Genomic DNA, 27977 nt, shown 5'->3' on the forward strand with positions numbered 1-27977 from the left:
ATCTCCTCTTAGCCTGGGGATTAAATTGGGTTAGCCATCTATTAACTAAAAATGTTCTGCAGACCACAGTCATGCAGGTATTGGGTAACTAAGAAAGCATTCACGCGATGGAAAATGTGTACCTCATAATATATATATATATATATATAAAACACGGCTTGGAAAAATAACAACCTCTGATTGGTTAAACAGCATCACATGACCGTGCGTATATATAATATATATATACACCGTGCGTATATAATATATATATATACACTACCGGTCAAAAGTTTTAGAACACCTCTATTCTTCCAGTTTTTATTGAAATTTACACAGTTTAATGTCTCAATGGACTCTGAAATTAAAGCATAGAACAAATAAACAATTGGAGATAAAAAAGAAATCATGGAATCGTTTTGTTTAACAAAATTGAATCTAAATTTTTGACTCATCAAAGTAGCCACCTTTTGCAGATATAACAGCCGAACACACTCGTGGCATTCTTTCTACAATGGAAATCAAATATTGTTCGGAAAGTTCTTCCCAACACTGTTGCAGAAGTTCCCACAAATGTGTTGCACTTGTAGGTTGCTTTGCTTTCACCTTTCTGTCCAGTTCATCCCAAACCAGCTCGATGGGGTTTAAGTCTGGAGACTGTGCTGGCCAGTCCATGATTTGAAGCATACCGTCTTGTTCTTTTCTTCTAAGGTAGTTCTGACATAGCCTGGAGGTATGTTTTGGGTCTTTATCTTGCTGTAGGATGAACCCCTGACCAACTAGGCGTATACCAGAGGGTATTGCATGGCACTGCAAAATGCTGTGGTAGAAGTTTTGGTTCAGGGTGCCACTCACTCTGTGCAAGTCGCCGACTCTGGATCCAGCAAAAGAGCCCCAGACCATCACGCTTCCTCCTCCATGTTTGACAGTTGGTGTCACACACCGAGGAACCATCCTTTCGCCTACTCGACGGCGTACAAAAACCCTGCGTGATGAACTGAAGATTTCAAATTTTGATTCATCGGTCCATAAGACCTTCCAGTCTTCAGTAGTCCACTGGCGGTGCTTCATGGCCCAGGCAAGCCTCTTTTTCTTATTTTGCCATCTTAGCAATGGCTTTCTTACTGCCACTCGACCTGTCAAACCTGCAGCTCGAAGTCTTCTCTTCACAGTTGAAACTGAGACTTGCTTACTTTGACCAGTGTTAAGCTGTTCTTGAAGCTGTTGTCCTGTGAGCCGCCTATCACGCAAGCTGTTGACTCTCAGAAATTTGTCTTCTGATTCTGTTGTGGCTTTAGGTCTGCCAGACCTCTTCCTGTCAGAGTTTCCTCCAGTTTCCAAGTGCCTTTTGATGGTGTAGGAAACTGTACTCACTGACACCTTGGCTTTCTTTGCAATTTCTCTAAAGGAAAGACCTACACTTTTAAGGGTTATAATGGTCTGTCTGTCTTCCTTTGTTAATTGCCTTTTTCTCGCCATTATGAGAGCAATATACTACTTCCTGCAGTACAATACTGTCCAAATAATGCTTAAGAGGGTGTAGTAACACAGTCTGTTCCAACACTGCTTTTATACAGACAGAGGGTTTGTAAGTAATCAGCAAAAGTTGGGACACCTGTAGGAATTGTTAGCATCAACTTTCAAGGCTTAATTTACTTCCATTGCCGCAGAACAGCTGTAAGTTGTTAACCCATTACTTGTTCCCTGAAAACGGCCTTTTTGTATAACTCTGAAATGTACATTATTTTTCAGTTTTTGGTAACCTAAACTTTTTTTTTTTAACCTCTGGCAGTTTACCGCTTACCTTTGTACCATTTCAGGTTATTCACTGGACTTGAACTGCTTAAATTTCAATAAAAACTGGAAAAATGGGGGTGTTCTAAAACTTTTGACCGGTAGTGTATATATATAGCGTATAGCACGGCTTGCATACTAATGAGCCGCTTCACACTGAATAAATCACTACGCACCACTTCATTCTAAATTCCATGATAAACTGCCATTTTATTTGTTATTAGTTACAAAACCACAGCCAAAAAATGAGTGGCATTTCACCTATTTCCTTTAATATATTTGGGTAAGAAACTCCACGTAACTGGTGCAACACCAGCTTTCTAAGTGAAGACAGCAGTCCACCTGAAAAAAAAATAAAATAAAGTGAGTGCAACAGCAAGAGTAGAAACATAACAGTAGATGAGGAACAGCTAAATGAAATAGAAAAAAAAACAAAGATTGAAAAAAACACAAAAAAACACCACAGCATGGGCTGGTTAATGTACTTAAAGAAAAAATTATGGGCATTAATTTTATGAAAAAAAATCTCAACAACATTAAGGGAATTTTATGCCAGTGCAAATTCAACTGGGGACCAGTATTCAGTCTCCAGTTTTATAACGCTAAGCTCACTTCAAGATCCGGCTTCAGTCTCCATCGCAGCTGCAGTCCTTACTTCCTTAGGTCATTTGAAACTGCCCATCATCACAGCTTGTGCTCAGTCCTCTAGTTTCTAGTGAGATGGCACTTTCGATGCAGAAATTCAGAATAAACAAACATGTGCAATTTATTTTTAATAAGCGAACAATTAATTAAATTCAATTAAATGTGGGACTATATTACACTGCAGATGTATACACAATAAAAGTTTCTGGTTTAGTCTTAATTTAATTGTGTTTTAATTATTTTAATTATTTCCCACAAATGACAGGTAGCCGTGTTATAAGCGGTATAAACCACTTTGGGCTGTGCGGTTCCGATGATATATACCACTTCTGGGGTGGTTAAATGTTACCTCAAGCTCAATGAACAATTAAAACGGGAATGTGTATCATTTTTGTTTCAGAAATCTCTATTTTGTTGGCGTTCTGGTACTTTTGGGTTTAGGACTACACCACTGATTGTATGTGCTGTAAAGTTGTGTGACCTTCAGCATTGCATCACTTGGTGAAAAAAACATGTTCTGCGCCACAAAAGCACTCTGTGTCGGCTAGACAAGCCACAGCATGTGTGGATATACCAAGTGGCTTTATGCCAGTCCTGTGCATATTAAAAAGTGCAGGTTCTGGGTTCACAGAAAATCAGTACGCTCTAAATGTGATGCTAGAAATATACTAATTCTTGTTATTGCTGTTTTATTTAGTTTTTAATAGGAGGCTTGCGTAGTACATAGTGCGTAAAGATATAAGAACAAATCTGCCCGCGCTTATCTCTATGTTTCTGGCAAAACATTTTAAAGCTTGCAAGTGTTTTTTTTCAGTCTCTTATCTGTCAGCATCTCTTCTCTAGGTGTCCATCATTCCAGCTGTGAGAGCCGAGTATTCCAGCTGTGGTGAGAACGAGTACTACAACCAAACCACCGGGGGCTGCCAAGTGTGCCCCCAGTGCCAGGCTGGGGAAGAACCGTACATGGTGAGCATGCTGTTATTCATTGCAGGGATGGCAACTCCTCAATTGTGAATGACAAGACATTGATGTCTAAGCTATTACTGTTACATGAACCCTGAATACAGTCATTCTGCATTCCGTGCTGGAATTAAACTTATTGTCATTTATTTATTACTTTAACATGAATGAAGACAATACCAACAGATGCACGTTTATTATATATATAAGATGAGACTTATAGACTTTTATAGATGTATTGTTTTGCTCTACAGTGATTGATTTTCCACAGCAGTTATTCCACAGTGGCCAACTTTACCAGACGTAGAAGAAATTGGAAAATAGATTTACTGAATAGATTGTTTATTTTATTTATTTCATTTAAACTGTGGTTTCCTGTCTCTCCACAGCTCCAAGAAACTGTAGAGACAATGCCAAGAAATATTCCACCTGGCTCAGTTCAGCAATTTGTTACTGTAAAAAGAATGTACCTTTCAGTGGCATTTATAGGACAACCGATTATAATAAGTAATGTATGTGCATGTATGAACTAACACATCATTGCATTCCAATGCCATTAACATCTATTCATGACACATATAAAGCTTATTTAAATGAACATTCATTCACCGCCCTGACCAAGTGATCTTTTGTGGCAGCACAGCGACACTACAATGGCAAAGCAGTGGTTCTGTACTTAGGGAAATGATAGCACAAGGGCAGGTACAGTAGTACAAATCCAGTGCTTTGTCGTGCTAGGGTTTCTTCACTGCAATGCACTAATAATATTACTGTATCCCAATTGGATTTGTCAAACTTTATTTTCTAAAGGCAATAATAGTAACTCAATGAAAAAATGTGACTAATTATAGCAACACAGCTTTCTGCATCTTATAATTTTCTCTGCAGTGATTATGCTTTTTATAACACTTACTGCTGAAGGATCTAATGTTAATTAGCCCCTTAAGTCTTTATAGCTAGTAAACATATGAAACCCATATGTTATCTAGGACACCTTGTAAATGTGAAGAAGAACATTTTAATTGGATTGGGTTAATCATTATCAACAGAATTATCTTAATTAGTATTTTCAGCAGTTCCTGTGGAGGTTTCAGGAAAAAAAAACACCCAAAACAAACTGACAAGGCGTGCATTAAGATTAAGGGTAGATTAAAGTTTCTGAACATAACAACTGTTTCCAAGTCCTTCATCATTTTGCTATAGTTTCTTAGACGTTATTTTCACTTTGGCCAATTGACCCTACCGCTACACTATACATTCTCCTCCAGTGCAGCAAGCATTAGCCCCCGACCTCTCCGAGATTCATGCACATATGACTCCTTGTGGAGTCCTAATACCTGCTGCACTGAAAGTGAATCTGTTGTGTGGTATCAGGATGGCTTTCACCAGAGTGTTGAGTTTAACTTTCATTGAGTTTGACTTTCATTTACTACAATGTGGTATTAAATATAAATTGATGTCACCAAACTTGATCCCAACATCAAATGCTTCAATATGTTAAAATGATGAAAGAAAAGGTGTGCTTGAAGATAGACGTGATTAATGATTTTTATACCTGTCCTTTCATCACTTTTATAATTTTATCCAGGAAATTGTTTACTGTAACCACGAAATGTAATGAGATCTGGGAGTGGCGTGTTGTCAGGTCAAAACAGCAACCGATACTTAAAAAGCCTTTTCCAGGAGTACCTCTTTGGGGTCATGTCCATTTATTGTCTCAAAATATTTTTTTAGAATCTCAAGTTGTAGTTAATGAAACAAGTAATAAATGCAGAAAAGCAGATTGCGGGCAGTGTGATGCAAGCTAGCGAGAGGTCAGAGCGGCGATTACTTGTGAAACATTTCAAGGTGAGATTAAAGATATGTATAGTAATAACAGCTTGACATTTAACAAGAAATGTAAAAAATATTGATATATTTAATTGATCTACTCAACATTGCCAAGTTTTGAAACTAACTACGCCACGCTGGAAATGTTTTGTTTTCCAGGCGTGTTTTTCTTTTATTGGTCTCAGTTTTATTTTATCATTATTGTTTTCCTATGTGTGCACATTTTCTCTTCCTCGCTGTCGGGAATCGTGGGCATTTGGGGGTCAGCTGTATGAGAAGTCTGTTCTGTATTATGGTATTCCCTTACTGCAACTGTGATTAAAAACAATGAACAAAATAATGAAGCAAAGGATTTGTGTGGACAAGTGTTATGATTAAAATATTATACATTGCATGCAATGGAAACGGTATTGTAAAAAACAGGACCCAGTAAATCTGCAGTAAACACTAATGCTAACCCTCAGCTGTTTTCCTCCAGAGTTGTGGCTATGGTACTAAAGATGAAGGCTATGACTGCATGCCTTGCCCACCAGGCAAGTTCTCGAAGGGTGGCTACCAGATCTGCAGGAGACACAAGGACTGTGATGGGTTCTTCCGGGCGACTGTCCTCACCCCTGGCACGGCAGAGAGCGATGCAGAATGCGGGCCTTGTCTACCAGGGTACGGGTAGCACCTTGCTCCCTCTTACTTAGTGTATTTTTCAAGCTAATAAAAACAGACGTAGACGAATTCAAAAATTATTTTTCAGATGACCAAAAATCTATATAAAAGCATTCAGCAAAAACTATATAAAAGACCAAATAAACATGAATAGGTGCAATTAGTCAAATAACAAAAGGAAAAAAAAAACATAAGGATACCCATGCAATTTGTGAAAACACATAGGTATTTAAATTCTGCATGAACAATAAGTATGCACATTCTTAAACAAGTTTTAGTTTGTCTGAATGGGCTGCATGTAATAACGAAGAAATAAAATCACAAGCAAATCAGCAAAGTTTTTCATGGTACTGTATACTTTTTCAGATTCTGCAGGTTAAATGTACTTTGCATCTTCTAAACTAATGTCAGTTAATGTACAATTTCAGCCATTAAGCTCCATAAACAAAGTTAGCCTTTAAAACATTAATACTGTAACTGGCTAATTTACTGCGTAGCCCCTCATTGGACTGTGCCATTTGTCAACGTCTTGGCTGCAGCATTTGACAGCCAGTTAGAGAGCAGATGGACTTAGCTTTCCTGTCTAACAACCCTGAGCTGAAGACCTCCATGCTAGAAGATCCATTGCTGTGCTGCATCACTTACTGTGAAAAGATTGTTTGAGAAAGTAGCAATAACTCACAATCTTGCCACTGTTTCCACTAACAACAATCACACGGTAACACAAGACACCTTTTACAGATATGGTCGAAACAAGAGTTGAGACTGAGGCATGTTTGGCCAATTTTGTACTTTTTGAGGTACTGCTCAAATGATAGAAAGCATTTTTTTTGGTAAACTAACATTAAAATGTCATTTCTTTGGTGCTAAAATTCCAAAAAAAGACACTACCATGGATCAGCCTGCTTGGTTCTGGGGTACTTTTGAGCCATGCTAATAATGGTTCTCATTGTTTATCCCTAGACCCTCGGAATAAAAAATCAGTTCCTGCAGATCAGACTTTCTTTATATGATTGTTGCTTGTGCTAGGAGTTTACCAACCCAGAAGCTAAACAAATGATGCCCTCAACATAGTTACCTAACTCATTTCAATATGTATTACAACATTTAAAAGCAGCAACATGGACCAAGTTTGTCATTTCAGATATTCAGCCTTCGTCAGACGCACCCCTAAATTGGACAGCGGTTTGGCTATGCAGCATCATATACTGGCTGTTGGTTAAAGAAATAGCTTTGATGTTTGCTGCTTTCTTCTCAAGTGCAGCACCTTAAAAATGACATAACCGAAATCTAACCCGGCCCACGCTCTGTTTGTCATTATAGCACTACATGTATCTTTGGCTTTTCACTTGCCTTTGCGGCTTGGCAATAACTTATTCTCCATTCATTATGGGCTTCTCTAAATCCCCAAACTGAAATATGTGACGATGGTCTACCACAGAAGGGTAAATGCATATTGTTCCCTGTGGAATGAATATCAGAGGAGCTGTACACTGTAATTTAAAACTCCCAACAATTAGGTTGCTTTCTGGAGCATAATATTGTCCACTTTTAGAATTCTAAGAATTGCAACAAGAATAATCCTTTTTTTTAATTTATAGTGACTAATTAGTATTTTTATTTATTTTTCCCCCAATTTGGAATGTCCAGGTATGTTTTTTCTCCTCAACGCAGTGACTTCTCACACAGCACAGATGTTCTGAGGGTTTGTTAAGTCTAAAGCCAGAATCGCTTTTACGCCAAGCAATCCAGAGCAGAGGTGGGCAGACTACCGATCCCAGAGATCATAGATCAGCCCTGCTTTATATCCACTCTGAATGTGCTCAGTGTCTGGTCAGTAGGGTTCGCTGTTGCACGATGAGGAGAAGGAATACCTGCCGGTTTCCCATTCCCCACCCTGGGAGCGTCAGAGTCAATGTGACGCCCCCTTCGGAGTCCCCAGCAAAGTTAGGCCTCTCTGCACAGCCCGGACGCGAACCGTCCAAACTGTATGACTCATCCTGCGCTCCCAGTAGCAGCTCTTTAACTGGATGAGCCACTCGAGGACCCCCAGAATTATCTTTTTAATCCAAGCAGGAAATTAAACAGATGTAGGGCCTGGAAATTTAAGCACATTGTATCTTAATAGTAAGAATCCAACAATGCTTTTTCAAGATATGAGTGGGCTAGAGGGGAGTTGAAACCAAGTACCCTTGTCTCTGAAAATAATAAACTGTTCCTGCTTTTATTTGCCCACCCAAACTGACAACTGTAACTATTAACATACTAAAAAAAAGTGTCAACATCACACACAATTCAGGCAAAAAAATATATGCATAAATATTGTGACCTTAATTCAAACAGAAACCACGTCATGCAAATGCTAAAATGAGGGAATATTATTTTTAAGAAGTTATTTTACTGTTGTTTAAAAAACTGATAAATTGTAGAGTTCACCATTAGTAAACCAAGGCCTTTTGTCTGTGCCCACGCTAGCAGGCTGTTTGGGTATCGACATGTGACCCAAGGCCAGGGTAAAGTAGTGTTTGTTTGGTTAACAGCCCATGAAGTGTTAGGAGTGTTTCATATGTTTGGCACCAGAGCTTGGCAACTTTTTGCAATAGCCAAATGGCTCTGGCTACGAGCCCTGATCTTGTTTTCCTGTCTATTACGCAAAACAGGGGCCCTTTACCATCCACTGTACCACCACAGAAACCACCAGGAGAACAAAAATACTTAAGAGGTTCTTGTAGACGAGAAAAAATTACCCCAAATAGCAGGTCTTTCATAAGATTAAGATGTTTATAATGTTTTTACAACCATCCTTACAATTCACAATCAATCTTAATGCATCTAGGGTTTTCATTGTAATACCTTTTTAATCAATACTACATAGTTATCAGACATCTGAAAGTTTAATGAGTACCTGGTGCTTGCTTAGTTGTTTCTATTAAAGGATTGGTTGCCTACAAGGGCAACAGAAGCATATGGGTATTAAGATAATGGTGTGATTGTGTGGTCCAGTGGTTAAAGAACAGGGCTTGTAACCAGTAGGTTCCCGGTTCAAATCCTATCTCATCCACTGACTCATTGTGTGACCCTGAGTAAGTCCCTTAACCTCTTTGTGCTCCGTCTTTCGGGTGAGATGTAATTGTAAGTGACTCTGCAGCTGATGCATAGTTCACACACCCTAGTCTCTGTAAGTCGCCTTGGATAAAGGCGTCTGCTAAATAAACAAATAATAATAATTAGGCTCTTTGATTAGGCAGTGGTTCTGTGATTTAGCCTAATGCTCCAATTACATTTGATCTTGTTTCTCTTCTTGCAGTTACTATATCCTTGAGAACAGACACAGGAACATCTATGGGATGGTGTGCCATTCCTGTTTGATGGCACCCTCAAACATCAAAGAATGTAAGTGCAAGCTTCTGACAGTGAATGCTCCATTATAGACATTTACCATTGTAAAAGCGTAGAAAAGTGTAAGGTAAGGCATAGGTATGCATTGTAAATCCCAAAGTAGTATGGTAAAGCATATTTAAAAACATGGTAAATCATGGTAAACTGTGGTAAATACATTGTATAACTATGAAAAAAGCACTGAAAAGCTACAAATTACTGTGCAAATGTATTGTGGTAAACTTTTGTGCGTTTTACCCCTGAATGCCAGAAGAGGGGAGCCCTGATATGTAATGTGTTTGGACTTGAGTACTGAGACCACACATTTTCAACATCTTAGTGTCGTAACCACTGCAGTTTTGTGCTATCAAAATGCATATGACTGATGTAAAGAATTCTATTAACTGTAAAAATGGCAAGCATGTTTTCTACCAATGCAGTAGTCTCTGTGTATAGGAACACCTCCTGAGAGAACACTTCGCCTAAGAGAACACTCTTGTGGTGAAACTGATTTTTCCCATTGTAAATGCTCCGCCTAAAGGAACAGGAACTTTGCTTAAAAGAACATCTTCTTGGCACTGATTGCGATTCGTTCACAACTGATACAGTACTGTTTTGTAACTTGATAACTCAACATCATCAAACTTAAATTAAAATGGTTTATTCAGTCTTTTCAAAAGTGACTTGTTGACCTGTTCTGGTGAGTTGCTTCACCATCCTGTGAAATAATGTTGTGCATGTCTTGAATAATGCGCCTGTACGTGTATTCATAATTAATCTAGAGCTGCCACTGCTGCGTTTTTTAACATGAGTAGGGGTGCTGTGTTCATTTATTTTGACAGTTATTTTAATACATATTTATTTATTGATTGATTCATATTGTGCCTGGTGGTCAACTCTGTCTTAGAGAACACTTTGCCTAAGAGAACACTTCACTTGCTTCCCAAGGGGTGTTCTCTTAGCCGAAGACTACTGTACTCTCTCATCATATAGCACTGTGGATTCTGTGCAGTTTGCATTATACTGAGGAGACTATGAATTAACATGTGTAAATATGTGTAAAATGCTTTGATAAATATAAGTGTATTTTACTGTATATAGAGATTTGTACAATCTTTTTTACGATTAAACATGTTCCAAAATTAAACATATTGGTAATCTTCAGTGATCCTAGGAATCTGTTTGCTGCGGAATAACGCAGAAAAACACAGATTTTCTATGCTGTTGGAGAATTTTTTGTTTTACACTTGGGGCGAGGCAAAAAACCCGCAAGGCTTTTTTTGTTTGTTTGATAACCAAATCAATATACAGTCCTCACCCTTTATAACTCTATAGTGGGGAGCCATAGTTACAAGGCCATGCTGTTTGTGTTCTGCCTTTTAACAAGTATTAAAGGGCTACTGTAATAGCATTATGGAGCAAATGGGACAACGACTCTACCGTGTTATAACCAATTCCGCACTATAACGGGGCGCGTTATAACGGGTAAGCACTGTACTTATCATATATAATCATCAACACAGGCAATTTTGCTTTAAATTTACGTAAACATACTTGTTTAATAAAACTGCTTCTGGTGTATAGAGGTCAAGGTTGAACCAGGCGCATTCTTGATGATAAGTGGCTTGCAGTTTTCTTCAGTTATCCAGACGTGTGTTGTTGCTACTAAACAAGCTGTTAAAGATGCCGAAAATGATCAGGGCAATGAGTTTGGCAATAGCCATCCAGATGACAAAGACTACAGTAACTCGGAGATAAATTAATATGAATACTATTTTTTGTTTTTTATTATTAATTGATGGCACGGGTGAGTGTGTGACTTCTTCAGACTTTAAAAGTGTACCAATAATGACTTCCTGTGTTAAGTGTTATTCAATAGTATAAAGTGACTTGGGGGGGGACAGACTACATTTTAGCCTTTTATTTTAATTGCGGAATAACGCAGATTTTTTTTTTTTTTATCTGAGAATTTTGTTCTTTTTTTGTGGAAAACTAGGATCCCTGGAATCTTTGCTGTCACATCTTTATGATGCACTACAAATGTAATGTATACAAGACAACATGTATGGAAGACTTACATAGATATCAATATTGAATAAGTAAACCTTACACTATACACTGCACACCCTTCTGCATACACACTACAGCTGACATCTATCTGTATTTTTGAATGGTTAAATATTTAGAAAACAATTCTAAATTAAGAAAAATCACATTCGGGATAATATGTTGCCATTGGTTACCACTGTTTAAATCCAGAATTGCATCTCCAAGTATGTTTCCCCTTCTAAGAATACTTTCCAGAGGCCTGCCTGTTTCTGTTATTATTATTATTTGTTTATTTAGCAGACGCCTTTATCCAAGACGACTTACAGAGACTAGGGTGTGTGAACTATGCATCAGCTGCAGAGTCACTTACAACTACGTCTCACCCGAAAGACGGAGCACAAGGAGGTTAAGTGACTTGCTCAGGGTCACACAATGAGTCAGTGGCTGAGGTGGGATTTGAACCGGAGACCTTCTGGTTACAAGCCCCTTTCTTTAACCACTGGACCGACTTCAATCACATCAGCAGCTAGACTGCCCCACATTTAAATTACCGCTGTACCATTTATTTTCATTAAAACACTTTTTCAGAAGAAACTATTTCTGTTATTTAGCTGAGGGTTAGTTCTTTATTGACTACAGAATAAGATAGATTTATGAAAGCTTCCACTTTAGTAGCAGGGGTTTGAAACTGAAACCAGATGGGATCCTGCCTTTTAAGTGTCACTTATCAGTAATTTTAAGTGGATAATGACAACTGTTTTTAGACTTGGAGGGGGGTGGGGGGGGGTGGGAAGACATTGTAAATGAAATAACTGCAAATGCAAACCAGTGTGCATAAAAAATTAATTAAAGACAGAGACCAAACAAAACTGGCATCGCACACAAGTGTCTCATTTTTATTATGAGCTAGGAGTTGGCAATGTCTGTTTAGAGCTGTATTGTATTTACTGGATTAATAAAAGATGTAAGGTAGAAGAAGTGAACTTAAAGAATCATTTTGGACGCAATTTTCAGAGGTACTGTAAACCTCAATGACACAGACCTTGCAATTTAAAAAATAAAAAATAAACTATTTTACACTGCCTTTTCTGTAACCTAAAACCAGTGCATTTCCCGCATTATTGGTGCTGGCATTAAGAAATGAAAATGGGTCTCTGTTTTCAATTGGTATTCCAGCAAGTTTAAAAATGCAAGCAGAAATACCAGGCCTTTTAATTTGCCCAACGCTTCATCGTCTTGTCATTATCTACATGACTTAATGAAGTAAAAATGAAAAACTCATTTAACACTATAGCAATGTAATTACTGCCACAGATACATCACATTTGTAGGAAATATTTTTAATTAAATGTTTTAACTCAACTTAAGAAATTGCCAAACAGAAAAAAAAACTAAGCGGTTAAGCAGGGAATTACTTGTTTGAGGCATGGGCGAGCTAGTGCTTGCCAGTTAATCTGTGAAGTAGACACACACATTGCGTAGTTTGTGTCTATTAATTAGAAGTACAGAGGATTATTAACTTGTTGCAGCTTGCGATAATTGTTCTGCAGAACTGTATCTTCTGTTTGTTCCATGTACATCTCATGTTTTGTTGTACATCTCATGTTTTGGAGGGAGGGTCTTTCGTAATCAGTTCCAATGGTCCTGTTCCTAGTGTACAGGGTGCAGTTGTCTCTTCATTGACATCTTGCTTGGTGGTCTCTAAGAAATCACGATAGACTTAAGTACTGTTTTCTACATCAGTGATGTATAGTACTGAAATATCTTTTTGTCCTTCTCGCTCTTTACTGTTCCAATGTGTTACCCAAGAACTATCTCAGTTGAGTTTTCTTTTACCAAATGAAAAAAAGACCTACAACCTACTTGTGCTATATTTTGAATAGGTAATTCTATAATTTACAAAGATCTGCCTTACAATGTCTTCCAGTGAGATTGATATTTAGATAGACCATAAAATGATTGCATTTGAAGATTATCTTTAGGGATAAAAAAGACTTACAAAGCGCCTTTCATACAAAGACAGTGTTGGATTCACTGCCAAACATGTCAGTATCAAGGCAACCCATGTGGTTGTTCTAAACCCTGTCCTTCAGCTCTAGCCCTTTGTGCAGTCCACAGTTCACAGTTTCCTCCACCAGGCTGTTCATTGTCTCTTTGGCTTGGCAGGTATGGGCACCATGCTCAGCGATTCTGGTAGTTCTAGCAGATCCTTCTCCTCTCGTACCACCACTTCATTCCCACATGCCCATAAAGGTAAGGGAGACCCATGGTATTACACCACTAACCTTTAGGTCAGTGGCTCCTCCTACAGACTAATGTAAATCCAGCAGCTGCTGTGTACACAGGGGTGACTTGGCATGTGCGTCCTCCAGTGAACCAAGGAATAATGGGATTAATAACCCCTGTTTAAAACTTATTTACAATGGACTGTAATATTTAAATGAATCTTACCGTTAACTGTAACTTCAAAGTGCAAAAGAATTTGAGGGCTAAGACATTTGCTTCTGAGCTCCAAATACCACTTGATGAGTATTTTTTACAGTTTTGTCCATGTGACTCTCTGCAGGTACTGTACCCTCCATTAACAGTATTACGGGCTTGTCAAACTGAGCATAATCAGTACCTTGTTAATGTTGGGCAGTTTCAGCAACTTTTAATTTTGCATAATGTTTGCATGCCAAATCATGTTCACAGAATGGACCTTTTGCACTTTTATCTATGTGTTTTACACAAGAAATATTTGAGTTCAGCCTACTAAGGCAATGTTAACAATGCATCTTGTCCATTCAGCAGACCTGACTGGACAAGGACACTTGGCTACAGCTCTTATAATAGCAATGTCAACAATCTTCATTATGGCTATCGCCATTGTGTTAATCATCATGTTCTACATACTGAAGACAAAACCCAATTCTCAAGGTAAGCTTCTTCAATAACTGACATTCTGAGCAAACATTTAACTGGATAAGGTTGGAAACAAGTTAAACTTCCAGCTCCCTCCAGTCCATTCTGAGAAACAATATAATGGCACTGTCTGTAAAGCTTGAAAGCAGCATTGTGGTTAACCCTAGTTGTGTTTCTTTGTGAGACACTAATCGGAATGTTTTAAAATGAAAACAAAATAAAAATGTGTAAGAAAAGGTTTTTTAATATGGTTAAAAAGTTAACTAATTTCCAAGGTGTCTAGGGTGTGTTTATTTTCTGACTCGTGACAAAACTAACCTCATCCCTGAGCATACAATAGTTCATATATTTATTAATCTGCTCTCCAGCATGTTGCTCTAGCCACTCAGTCAAGACTGTTGAAGCACAGACCAGCAAGCAGGAAGAGAAGAAGGAAGCTCAAGGTAAGAATGGAACGGGTTTGATAACCTTCATTGTTGATGGAACCTCAGATAGTCTTTAAACCCTTTTAGTTACTGCTATTAGTCCACCTACATCAGGAATCGACTTGAAATACAGCACCCGGGTTCTTTTAAAATGTATATCCCCGTTCAGTGAGAATATACATTTTAAAAGAACACAACCTGTCAAACGTGGTGGGTGGTGATATATACTGTATGTATTCATGTATGATCTGTTTATTTGCCTTCATTACAGTATACTACAACAGCTACTGGTTCGGTCTCTATGCTATGAAACCGTGCTAAAAAACGGTGACCGTTTTCCACATGTGGTTTCACTCAAAGCTAGATTGCTAAAAGATAAACATTCAACGCAGGCCAAAACCAAGTGGTAATATTATTGAAAATTTGGCAGGTCTTCAGATCAGGCTAATATATGTGTGGTCATTTTTTCTGAGAGATGACTGCCACAGGCACTGCAATATGTTTTTTTTCCCATTTTTTTTTTCATGGGAAAAGGCAAACAGATGATATTGTCTGATATAACAGCAGCGATTCCAAGCAATAGGTCATAAGAATGGATCAGTACAGAAACACAGGAAAAGACAGGGAGAATGTAGGGTTATTATGTAGGGTTTAATCTCTTTAGAATAATCATGTTCTACCAATAAGTTAAGCCTGTATAATATTACTACTGACAACCAATCGTTGCTGTATGTCTATTACGGAAAATAAGCATTTACTCCACTCCTTGTAATTAACTCCTTGTATTTGAAAGGAAACAATTCCATGTTAGTTTTACAAAACTGAGAAACAAGCTTAAGTGTTTAAATCTTTCAACACTGTATATAGATCTAAGAAAAATAATTCCACTCATTAAAGTGTTGAACTGCTAGTGCAGTCTGAGAAAAATGAATAACTCCACTCACCGTAGCATTATTTTTAAATAACTTTTTTTCATATAGGACACTGCATTTCATTAATCATAGTAAGATTATCTTAGTGCTGAAATAGTTAGGATAGCTTCAGATATGTTCAGTTGATCTATAACTGATCTCAACACAGCCACTGCATGAATAAATACAATTATGCTTTTTGTGTGAAGAGGTGATGATGCACATAACTTTGTTAATAAACTCGTGTGTATATAGGTTTATATAATCAGGCAGCAAAAGACACATTATCACATTTAGAAAATCGTATCCCAAAAATAACCAACTGACATACCTGCAAAACTGAGTTTGTGATGGGTTTTTTTTGTTTGTTTGTTTTTTTTACAGAGAATGTTGACAAACTTAAACCAAATCCTCCAAAGACTGTCAAAAGGTGGGTCAAATGCTGCTCCTTCATTTACTCTTCTCAGTTTTCAATTCATTGTTGGGCTTTTCATTTATAAACCATACAAGGTAGTTTGTTATGCCTCTACTTATTTCTAGTCCCCAGCAACAAATACAACTGCTTATAATGTATCAGACGATATAGGGATACAGCACCAATAATTCAATTCTGTTCAACTGACCTTTGTGTGAAAATGAGGGAGTGACCAAACCATAAAGAGAACCTTAATGTTCTTTAATAATAATAGCACACTTACAATATTCAAACACCAAGTGGCACTACGTGTCAATTATGCCATTAACAATTAACACAGTATTATTTATTATTATTATTATTTATTTCTTAGCAGACGCCCTTATCCAGGGCGACTTACAATTGTTACAAGATATCACATTATTTTTACATACAATTACCCATTTATACAGTTGGGTTTTTACTGGAGCAATTTAGGTAAAGTACCTTGCTCAAGGGTACAGCAGCAGTGTCCCATACCAGGGATTGAACCCACAACCCTCCGGTCAAGAGTCCAGAGCCCTAACCACTACGCCACACTGCTGCCCAGTAACCCACAGTAACACTTTGAATGTGAAACGATGTTAGACAATATTTCATTTTTTTTTTGTGTTCAAGTTCTCTTGAGTATTCTTAAGTTAATGTTCTTGTTTCAGAAAAAAGTGACACTTTTGTCAAATACAGTGGCTGGCACGTTGTTTTGTTTTGATCCAATTTGCCAATTGACACAATATAAACTGTGCTAAGCTGGCTAGATGCTTGTTGTAAGATTTTCTTTATCACATCGCTTGATTTAAAATAAATCTGCTTTGCAACACTGACACACATAGGCTAAAAACTATTTACCAGGGTAAAGAAATGTTGTTGTTCTAGAAACAAGCCAAAACACAAATTCCCCCGTGATTCAAACCTTTTTTCTGTAGGGCACAAAAAAATTATAAATACTGCAAGTGCTACACGTCAAGTATGTTGAAACTTGAATTGGAGCCTCACATTGGTGATTTTATCTCCTGCAATTTTGCTTTAGATCTACAGATAATTAAAGTTACCACAGAACAAGTTATAGCATTTGGGTTTCAAGAGGTATTAGTCTTGTGGGGAGAACTTTTATTAGTGCCTTACCACCTCCCTTTAATGGGCACCAGGTGGAAAAAACAAGTTCATGTTAGGATTCCAGCTGGAAAATGAAGTGGCTTTGTAGTGATGAGGTAGCTGTATACAAATGTACCCTGGAGACTTGGGGCCAGATATTCAAATGCCTTGCGTGTGTCGCAGGAGGAGTTGTAGAGATTTTTTTCCACAAGTCCTTTTTGCAAAACAAGTTGCGCTTTTGAGTGAGATTCAAAATAGATGCTGTGTTGGAAAAAATGGGTTTGCGAGTTGTTCTCTCGCAAGTGCTTTTCCCTCGATTTGGAGGAGGTGTCATGAATAATCCTGCAAGTTCGCCACCACGAGCTAAATTGAAAAGTTAATTTGCTCGCAAATCACTATGTTGCATGGAAATCACTGAAGACTGGTTACACTCCTCTTAATTATTTCGCAGGAAGTATTTCAGGACAATCTCTGTTTCTAGTTAAAGAGTGAACATGGATTTCAGACAACTATATTTGCAAATGCTAGCAGAGCAACAGAAAAAAAGGAAATATCGTGCAGGCAGAATATACAGACAACGCATAACATTCGGTGGGAAAGACTATCTATGTATTTTGCCCGTCCACTTTTTTTTGCTCTATGTATATGCACTATTATGTTTTGTTATGGTTTGGCATTTAAATGGTTTAAAATGAAATTAAAAGTGGGAAAGCATTCAGATGACTCCAGAAGACCGACATTGATAAAAAAAAAGAAGAAAAAAAAACACAAACATTGGTTTGACCTATGGTCCACGCTGTAGTAATATCTGGTTAGGGCTCTGGGTCGTGGGTTCAATCCCCAGTGGGGACACTGCTGCTGTACCCTTGAGCAAGGTACTTTACCTAGATTGCTCCAGTAAAAACCAACTGTATAAATGGGTAATTGTATGTAAAAATAATGTGATATATTGTAACAATTGTAAGTCGCCCTGGATAAGGGCGTCAGCTAAGAAATAAATAAATAAATAAATAAAAATAAATAAATATTTTTCTGTTTAGGCTAGCTAGTTGTTAGCTTGGTTTGTTTTTATTCTCTATTAATTAAATTCTATTCATTGAAAAAAGGAAAGAGAGAACCAGACCGTTATTATTGTTTTTATATTTTTTTTGAATAGGGGAAGTTAGCAGGGAAATGTTCCTGCGTGGGGGTAGGGGTACAGGCAGGCACTAACGCATTTAAGATCAACACTAACCCTAAATAAAATGTTGTTCCTCTTATTAAGCAATAGTGTAATCGGAAGCAGTGGTATTTAAAAATAACATAAGCCAGTTTTCACTTTAGTGAAGTAGGCTACAATATTTGTTTTCATTAAAAACTTGTTTATTGAAATGAATGTTCAGCTTTCATATTGAAGCTTGTTGTGTACTACTCATTCAATCAAACCAAGCAGTGTAGGAATTTGCTTGTATCGTTCAAGACGTTTTTCAAATCAAGTACGCTTATTTCATTTGTGTATAAAAAATGACAATAGAGTCGCAGTCCTTCTTTCGCAGCCAGTGTCATCTTTATGGTACATAAATGGTAAAGTAATTAAATGTCCCTGGCAGTGGACTGTCTCTGTTTAGCACACGCAAGAACATGCAGAATGTATAAAACTGTGTTGAGAATTGTAAGAAAACGCATTTGAGATCAAAACATTTCATGACATTTTTAACTTTCATAGCTGAAGAGGTGCTGGGGCTGTGCATCGTCAAGCCCAAATGATGCGTCTTCATTTTGCAAAAAGTTGCGATGGTTCTATACCTTGAGAGAGAGTTGCGGTTGATTTCCTGTGTTAATTCATGTTAATGTATTCATTTCCGCATGTGTGGTGAAACACACACACAAAACAACACTACACAGTTCAAACTTGGATAAAAAGCTGCAGTGAAGTGACAGTGAATCATTCTTTTACCACTAAGGCCATGCTGTTCAGGTATACACTGTCACTCCGTTTCGCATGCCAAAGAGATTGGTAATTCATAGAGCCTGCTGCCAAGCTACTTGGGGAAGAGCCAGTTTGCTGGGAGACAATGACACTTTGTACACCTCCTTCACAGTGTGTGTCAACAAAGGCACTATCATTGAAAACATTGACGAAGGAAGTAACCTGAGCTGATTGTAATCTGTAGGACGGTTTTCCTGAGGAACAGAGCAGGGATAAAATAACAAGGAATTGTGATGTGGAAACGATTTCTGAGTGCATTCTAATTCGTGGTGTGGAATAATAAACTTTAAGTGAGGGGCTATTAATTTATTTTCTCTCATTTGAAATTGAGTGGTGCCCATAAGCATTGTACTTGACACCCTGCTGCCAATGTACTGTTATTTGCAAATTGAATACTTTCTTTGAACTAACTTCTGTTGAACTAACGTCCACTAATAACAATACATATTTTTTACCATTAACATAAAAATGTACTGAATGACACCCATTCAGTGAATGACATCATTGATCAAACTTTGCTAGGACAATAAAGGCACCTTTAGGTCAGGAAGCCGTTCTTGACTGTAGGTTTCTTGGAGGGCTACAATACATGCCACACGAGTCAAGCTTAGACATTTTGGAGAATATAGAAATAATGGCACATTCTGTCACACTGAGCTAACATTTCTTCCTTTTCTTTCAGTGAAAATGATGCCTCGTCAGAAAACGAGCAGCTTCTCAGCAGAAGTATCGACAGTGACGAGGAGGCTGCCCTAGAGAAGCAAGGGGCTACAGATTTATGCCTGTTGTCACTAGTTCATTTAACCCGTGATAAGTCCTCATCCACAAACAATAAGTCCACTGGGGTAAGGTTCAGAACAGCAATGGTTAAAGTACAGAGTGTGTGTAAAGTCAATATGTCACTTTGAACTGTGGCAGCACATCCTTAACTGATTTAATAGATGCCATCAACCAAGAGGTGCTGCGTGTCCCGTTGGCTGCATTCTGCTGTTTTATTGTTGTCCTGACGATGCAATGAAGAGAAGAGAAAACGCGTTCAAGCAGTTACTGTAATAGCCCTCACAAGCATGTGCTCCAGCACCCTCTATGTAGTCCCTGAATTAAAGCTGCCCTTCGACTTGGTGCCTCCACCTGCCAAGTTCAATTGGCATCTGCTTTCCTGGCAACAAAAGTAACCTTATTATTTAATACTATAATTTGCTGACTGTCCCCTGTTATTAAAGCAATAAGCCTCATCATTAAGAAAGATATAGCCTGGATGCCGCAAAACTACAAAGCTGTCTTGAGGCCCCAAAGCGAGTGGTAACAGAACTCAGCCCTACAGCCTGAAGTGGGTCTGGCCCTAGCTTGCTTGTCTAATTGTGTATGTGTTGAAAAGAGGTTTCCATGGTAACAACAGGTAAACAATAGAAACAAGTTCAGTGCATAACCTATTTTTCCCAAATATTCATACACTTAAACACTTAAGCGGTTTGGTGATCCCAATTCTTCTTATAAAATCTTACTGTACAGGTAACAAAATGCATTATGCTACAGTCCTAAGTATTTACTGTTTCTTTTAGCCTTCACTTAATTCAGTCAGACAATTAATTATTTTACTTGAATAAGAAAACACAAGGTAAACAAGGCACAGTTACGCATATTCACAATACCCCTATTACTTTCAAGAATTAAATGGAAATAATTGTTACTTAAATGGTGTATGTACATTGCAGACAATTTACAGTATTCATTTTGAAAACAATTCATTCATTCTCTTCACATATCTACATGTAATTTTAGCCTACAGAAATCATTATCGAGTGCCATTGATTGGTACTCAGTTGTAAACATAAGCGAGGCACAGATTTTCTTGTTTTGAAAACAGCCCCTTAATGAATTGATTTATTGAATACCTGTCAATAAATACTTATTAAAAGCAATTCTGAGTACAAGTAACGAGTAATAGCACACCCCTACGGGTTATACACTTAAACGATATACACTTAAGTGGGGTAGACTGTATCACACCAGTTGGGTTTAGATTCAGTCAAAACATACAGGGACAGTTTATGACCCGCGTTGTTTCCCAATAAATCAAACAGTTGTCCCCCCAGCATATCCATGCATTAGCAAAAAGAGAAACATTTGTGTAACTGTTTGGTAATGCCATAATGGATACAGATATAAACTGGCCCTCAGGGAAATGTGATCAGATTACACCTTAGAACAAGTAAATACTGTATGTCATACTGCGGCTCTATTTATTTAATTAAACCCACACACCATCAGAGGTGCACATTCTGAATCCCAAATGGGCTGGCAAGGGCACCCACTGGTCCTCATGTCAATTTCTCATATTCTTACCATTTCAACCACACAACCTGATCAACAGACAACAAAGAATAAGCAAAGAACATTTGTTTTCAGAATTGTTGACTGGGTGATTTTTCAGACCTGGTCTCACCCACTGCTTTGCCAAAACAAGACACCGGTGATCATCAGAACAGACACAAAAAAGGCAACATTCACACAACTGATAAGCAATTTTCTTATTTCTTTTTCTTGTATGTAATTCACTACACAATTTTGCAGTGTCTGTATGAATCTCTGGGACATATCTTCAAAGCATTTACTAACTTTTTGAAAGGAAAACATTGAAAGTTTGGTTCTAGTTTTGTTAAATAGACAACGATTTTTCTATGCTCTAAAAATAGGATTTAAAGACTGAAAAAATGAAAATAAAATGCCCAAGTGACTACTAATACCAATAGGCTACAGCACCTGGATATATGAGATTATATTTAAATAAATAAATGGAATGAAATGAAATAAAACCAACACATTTTTTCTTTTTTTTTTTTTTCTTTTTTTTTTTTTTGTAGATTCAGAGTCGAAGGAAAAAGATCCTGGATCTCTACACTAAAGCATGCAGTGTTGCTGAAGGTGGGCACAAAATAATTTCCTGAACAAACACTGTAAAATGCCAGGGAGGGTGATTCATAGGGATTTAAACGGTGCCAGTATTTGGATCAATTGAGTAGACCCACTGAGATAATAGTAGCAAATACTCACAGACCATTATTTTAGTTATAAAACAAATACATGTGAAGGAGATGTGCAGTGTAGATTATTTATTGTTTCAGGGTTCTGTGCTTAAATGGTGCCTCAGTCTAAAGAGACCACTGCAATATTCTCTAAACAAGCAGTTTTGGTTTTCTAAATTAAATGCCATGATCTACGACATATAAATCTGTCATCCAAAGTGTGTCTGGAACACATCATATCCAAATTAATTATTGGACCTGTTTAGGAAAAGCTGTGCAGAACTGCAGTAAATATGCTGGTGTAGTTTTTGAGCGATTGTTTTGCTTGGATTATTGAAACCAACTGTAGTGACTGAACCACTAGAAATTAGTTTTGACTTTCTATAAAAGATAGTAGCTTAATCATAACTTTAACTTTTAAAACACGTATTAATTGAGTAGTTTGTTCTATGAAAACGTACATTCTGATGAAGAACATTGAACATTGTTTTTGATTGCCATTGCTTTATCATACATTATTTATTTTGTTTTCAATTCAAAGTTATGTTCTCTATTCAATTAGTGTGGGTGCTACACCCCTGAGAATGTATATCACATTTCGGTACCACTTTAGATTACAGGGTATGAATATCTGTGTAATTACATAGTAACAGCAATGTTATTACCCATGACTCCTGCACTTATACTGAAACTACTGTGTAATTATACAGGAATACACTTGAAATCAACTGCTTATTACTGTACCTGATGTATTTACACAGAAACACTATATTACAGGTCATCCCCATGTAATGACATGTTTATTTAGCCAGTAGTTACCGTGTAAGAGCAGGAATTGTAGGTGGTTACACAGGTATTACTGTTATAACATGGTTAGAAATGCTCCATTATTGCAATCAAAATTCCACATTGAATTAGTAAACAGTCAGATTGATCCCTTGGTATAAAATCCTCCTCAAATATTTATATAAACCAAGCCATCTAAATAGATCTCTTGGTGTCTGTTTGAGTTTATTTGTTATTTATTTCACCAGAATAATCCATGTTGATGACTGGCCTTACTTCCAAGAGCCCTAGCAAGACCACAAAAACAGTGCAGGCAGTGCAGTGGTCATAGACAGAAATTAAGTAATCGAATAAAAGCTACCAATATAATTATATAAATCACAAATGATCCTAGCAAAAGCTTAATATGACTGCTAATGTTCTTGAAGTTTTTCTAAAAGAAGGGGCACTGTTCTATTCAGTACAGACCAGAACAGAACAGGCTGTTGCTTTTTGTTAAACCTTCCTTCCCTCACCTCACATGGTTGATGTGCCTGGTGGCTTTAATTCATAGCTGTGCTGTGCTGTCCGTCCCCAGGTCTCAGCCCCACTGAGCTGGCTTTTGACTGCCTGGAGAAGACGAGCAGGATGCTTAGCTCCACATACAACACAGAGAAAGCCATCGTGAAAACGTGGCGCCACCTGGCTGAGAGCTTTGGTCTGAAGAGAGACGAGATTGGGGGCATGTCAGACGGGATGCAGCTCTTCGACCGGATCAGCACAGCTGGTTACAGCATCCCAGACCTGTTGACCAAGCTGGTGCAAATTGAGAGGCTGGATGCAGTGGAGTCCTTGTGCACAGATATTCTTGAGTGGGCTGAGATACCGGAGACCACAAGCCCTGCTCTCTCATCCAGATGTGCCAGCGTGTGAGCTGCTGCTATAGCCTGGACCACTGTAAAATGAAGAATGAAGTGTTCTACTGTCCGCGATTTCAGAAAAAAAAAACACTTTTCTATCCGTTTCTACGTTCAGATATGTTTAAGTGCCATTCACTACAAGGAGAAACAACAGCGATTGTAATTGAATTCCAGTCATGTTAAGAGACGGACCTTTCAGACATTTTTTAAATGATTTTGGGAACAGTGTGCTGGACACTCTGAGAAAGACTTTTAATATTGATTTACAAATTAACAAAACTGTTTGGTATCTGTGGAGAATCATGAAAGCATTATAACCAAAGACTTGATCAAGAGGAACATTAATTTATTATCACATTTTTCCAGATTTCTGCTAACACTTTACTGCAAGTGCCTTCTTACTGTTTTATTGAATAAACCGAAGCGAGCAGGGATGCACATGCTGTTCCAACACAAACTACTTCAACTCTGCACTTATTGATGTCCAGTACTAGTCACTATTCACAAAGCTTTAACTAGTTAACAATACTGTTCATGGTGTCTTAACATGAGTCCAGAACAGTTTCATGAATGTCAGGCTCTAATAACATTCTTTAAATTGCTTATGAGTTTGTGAACAAAGTCCTAACTTTCTTCTGCAGTAATAATGTGCTCCCAGCCTGTGCTCAAAATTCTGCTGGCTCTTTCTGTCGCTCGTGGTGTGTTGCATGCATTCACAGTATTTCCACTCATGATGTTCTTCTCTTTGGCTGTTCCCAGCGTTCGTTCCATTTCCATTCAGTAGTTTTTTTGTTTGTCGTCAAGGAAAAACTGACCACTAATGTAACACATTAACCGACATTCCCTTTTAAATAGAGGTTTTATTATGAGGTAAACCTGATGAAGCCTTATTTCTACCCAACCAAAATGGAATTGATATAATCTGGGTTAAACCCAATTTCATCCCAAAATTATGTCAAAAGATTAGTTATTAATGCGAGTTGCTATAAATCAAGGATACTTAAACAATGCATCTGTGTCCTTTTTGTAAAAACAAATAAAGGTGTTTCCTTTTTTAATAAGTAAATTAAATAGAGGTACAGTATGTTAAAACATAGAGTTCCTGAAGTTTTAGTTGTTAAAGAGTACAGTATGTTAAAATAGGATGTGGTTTCACACAGTTTCCTCCTTTTCTCTGTGTAGGATGTGCAGAATTATTGCCAGGCTTGCTTATGCTTATCCATACCTTTTCTGTGCTGTATTACACTTTGCTGTGCCTTGCTCATGTTATAAAGCAGTTAAGGTTAACATTTGACATTTTTAAGTTTGTATTCATTTAGAAAACCTTAGTGAAACAGTTAATTTAGAGATAAACAATTTAATTTTCAAGACAACCTTTTTTGTTTTGTTTTAATTGTGTGCTTTCTTTACATCTGTTTCAAAGTATTATTTTCCAACAACTGATTAAACCCATATGGAAGAAGCCAATGTTAAGTGACATGCTATTACTGAAAGTCATGCAGATATATATTGTGGCATGTTTTAATGTTAACATATATGGACATATATTTAACATAAAGCAGGAAATATTGTGCATGGGCCAGACTGACAAGTATTCCTAAAAAGAAGCTAGGAATGTGACTCTGTGCATATTTTCATGTACGATATAAACACTCAGTAAGGTCTTCCCCAATAAGCATAGTCTTGGTTTGCTCAAAGCCAGCTGCGAGGCAGATGTTGTGGCTCAAGATGCGTATCAAGGTGCTAGGATTGAAATCAGATCAGGATCACAGCACCCAACTGCCATGAATCTGCCAAATGCAGTTTGTCTGAGCTGATTTTAATCATTGTCAGATACTGAGCTTTCAAAGTCAGGAGCTGGACTCCTATGTAAGTAACTGATTAATCATACCAACTGCATGTGTGATCAATTTACATGTAATCCACAAGATAAACATTTGTGCTTTCCTTCAACATATAATTTGAAAAATGCTGTACAGCATGGCCATTCTGCTTACCTCATCTACCTTAGTTGCACATTGAAATGTACCACAAAAAAAAAATGTATGTATATATATATATATATGTAACTTATTATTGTACATATTCATTAATAAATAATTGTATTATTACATTTATTTTTCTGGGAAGTGGGGGAGGGATCTTTTTATTTATTTTTAGAATGGGACATGTTAAGTTCAAATCTGTCTGTGCTTTAATGGACTATGTCTTGGGGCCTCCTTCACAGGATGGTCTTGAATTTTACTTGTACCTTTATTGAATACTGCTTAATAATAGAAAAGTAAATAACACAGAAACAGTTAATCACATCCCATAAAGTGCTACAGAATATATTGAAATAAAAAACACTGCTCATAAATGAGCTGTATAAATGTATTGCATAGCAAAAACTACAAAAGTATAGTTTGACACCCCTGCTCTAGAATCTCTTTCCATTCTTTGTAGCCACTGGAAGGGGATTGCAAGTGTGACTTAAAATATAGCTCCTCTTTTTAAGAATTTCGTTTCCTGGTGGACAGCGCCCATGTGGCCTCAATAGAGCTGTCAGAATCTTGTGTAACCTTGTAGTAAATCTGGTCCACCAGAGTAAAACTAGCACCCAATTGGGACCCAGCTACAACCAAACAACTTGACCTTAACCTGGAATGTGTGTTTGTGAATAATTTAAAGGAAATTCAAATTCCCCTTTTTGCAGCAATTCAACTGGCAGGATTTTATATAAAGTAAAAAAGAAATGTCTAACAATCAACCCTTTTTCCCTGATCTACCACTATATCATATCAGCCACCCTTTATATGTAGAATAATAACATACTTTACTTTAAAGGTAACCCATTCAGTCATTTATTGTTACCACAAGCAAAACCTACAGCTATTTTGAGTATTTTAAGTGCAATGCACATTGCAAATTCCCCAAGCGCACATCCTATATCTGCCTTATGTGGGTATTCTAAATTAGGAGAAAATCTGGGGGAAAATAATAATTGGACACACTAAATTTATAAAAAAAATAATATGATACAAAAAAGCTTGTTCTTTAGCACTTAACGATACTTCCAGTTTGAATGCTAAATCAAGACCATATCAAAGTTATTGCCAACACAATTAGAAAAAAAGATCATCATTTGGGTAATGCTCTTTATGACTTGTACCATATTGTATTTATTGGTAATAAGCCTTTTTGTATGGATTACAATACTTTTTATGGGGGGGTTGATAATTTAATGAAGAGTTCATATCCTGGACCTGCCTATAAAATCTCTTAACACCCATTAACGTTTTTTTGGTTGTTGTTTTAAGACCTATCATGATTGCTCTTAGCAGCATCTTCAATGACATCTTGAATTGTTAAATATTAAACCCACACCTTTATTAAATTTCACAGTGCTGCACAACACAGTTTATTAATAAAAAAAACAAGTTTATAAAGGTAATAGAAAATGAATAAATTAGGCACTGACATTTTACTGGAAAATCCATTCCACTTAACATTGGAACTTAATGAAAATAACAGTTTGGGCAAGCACAGCTTTAAAAATAATTCACTTTACTGCAATTGGCTTGGTTTAATGTGAGGAAGTGGTCAAACAGGAATGCTGCTGCTCCTGTCTCTGTCTAAACCTAAATTTACATTGTTTTGATGCTGGAATGAACAGGAAGGGAGAACATGAAATAGGTGATGTACTTACTGTAGCAACCCAATTATGGGCTTCTGTCAAAATATCTAGATGACCTTCTAAATGTAAAAATGCTAGAGGCATCAGGCAAAGCATTTCCTTGAATTCAACATCTAGCCTTAAAAATAAATAATACAACCTACTGTACCAGGATATTAGTTATCTGTGGATCTCCTCATATCCCCAAGGCTCCTAATGAACACACAGTGTTGCAAACAGGTTCTGACAGATACAATATTTTGAAACTCTTTTTCCTCAGTGGAAATTGTATTTTTTGTTTTGTAGGTTCCAGGCACATTAATTATCAAAGAAGTACGCTATATGCTGTAACTTACGATTTTAATAAGCAATTGATCCAGTGATTCAGTCTTTAAGCTCCAACTGACCCCACAGATTTTCAAAGAGTTTTATAATTTGTGTTCATCAACTGTGTGGCAAACATAGTTTCTTTCTAATATTCTTTGTGTTTATTGATTTCTGTTTTAAATTAAACATTTACCACAAATGTTTGCGTCACGTAGAAAAGACCTACTAAAGGAT

At 37.3% G+C, this 27977-nt stretch overlaps 1 protein-coding gene across 2 annotated transcripts in view; it reads left to right on the top strand.

Annotated features, from left to right (window-relative positions):
* The window catches only part of LOC117406708 (tumor necrosis factor receptor superfamily member EDAR-like), a 46359-nt gene extending 20011 nt beyond the window's left edge, over positions 1–26348 (top strand). Inside the window, exons 3-12 of one of the 2 annotated variants that reach the window (XM_034010979.3) lie at positions 3262–3384; positions 5687–5868; positions 9176–9261; positions 13462–13548; positions 14086–14214; positions 14568–14642; positions 15920–15965; positions 19733–19895; positions 21915–21975; positions 23440–26348. In XM_034010979.3, the coding sequence (XP_033866870.1) occupies positions 3262–3384; positions 5687–5868; positions 9176–9261; positions 13462–13548; positions 14086–14214; positions 14568–14642; positions 15920–15965; positions 19733–19895; positions 21915–21975; positions 23440–23774 (1287 nt within the window). In that variant the 3' untranslated portion in view covers positions 23775–26348. The remainder of the gene's footprint in view (positions 1–3261; positions 3385–5686; positions 5869–9175; positions 9262–13461; positions 13549–14085; positions 14215–14567; positions 14643–15919; positions 15966–19732; positions 19896–21914; positions 21976–23439) is intronic. The other variant, XM_034010980.3, reaches the window with a different exon arrangement.
* The last annotated feature ends 1629 nt before the right edge of the window (positions 26349–27977 follow it).

This window comes from Acipenser ruthenus, chromosome 8, assembly GCF_902713425.1.
Source record: "Acipenser ruthenus chromosome 8, fAciRut3.2 maternal haplotype, whole genome shotgun sequence".
Lineage (NCBI taxonomy): Eukaryota > Metazoa > Chordata > Actinopteri > Acipenseriformes > Acipenseridae > Acipenser > Acipenser ruthenus.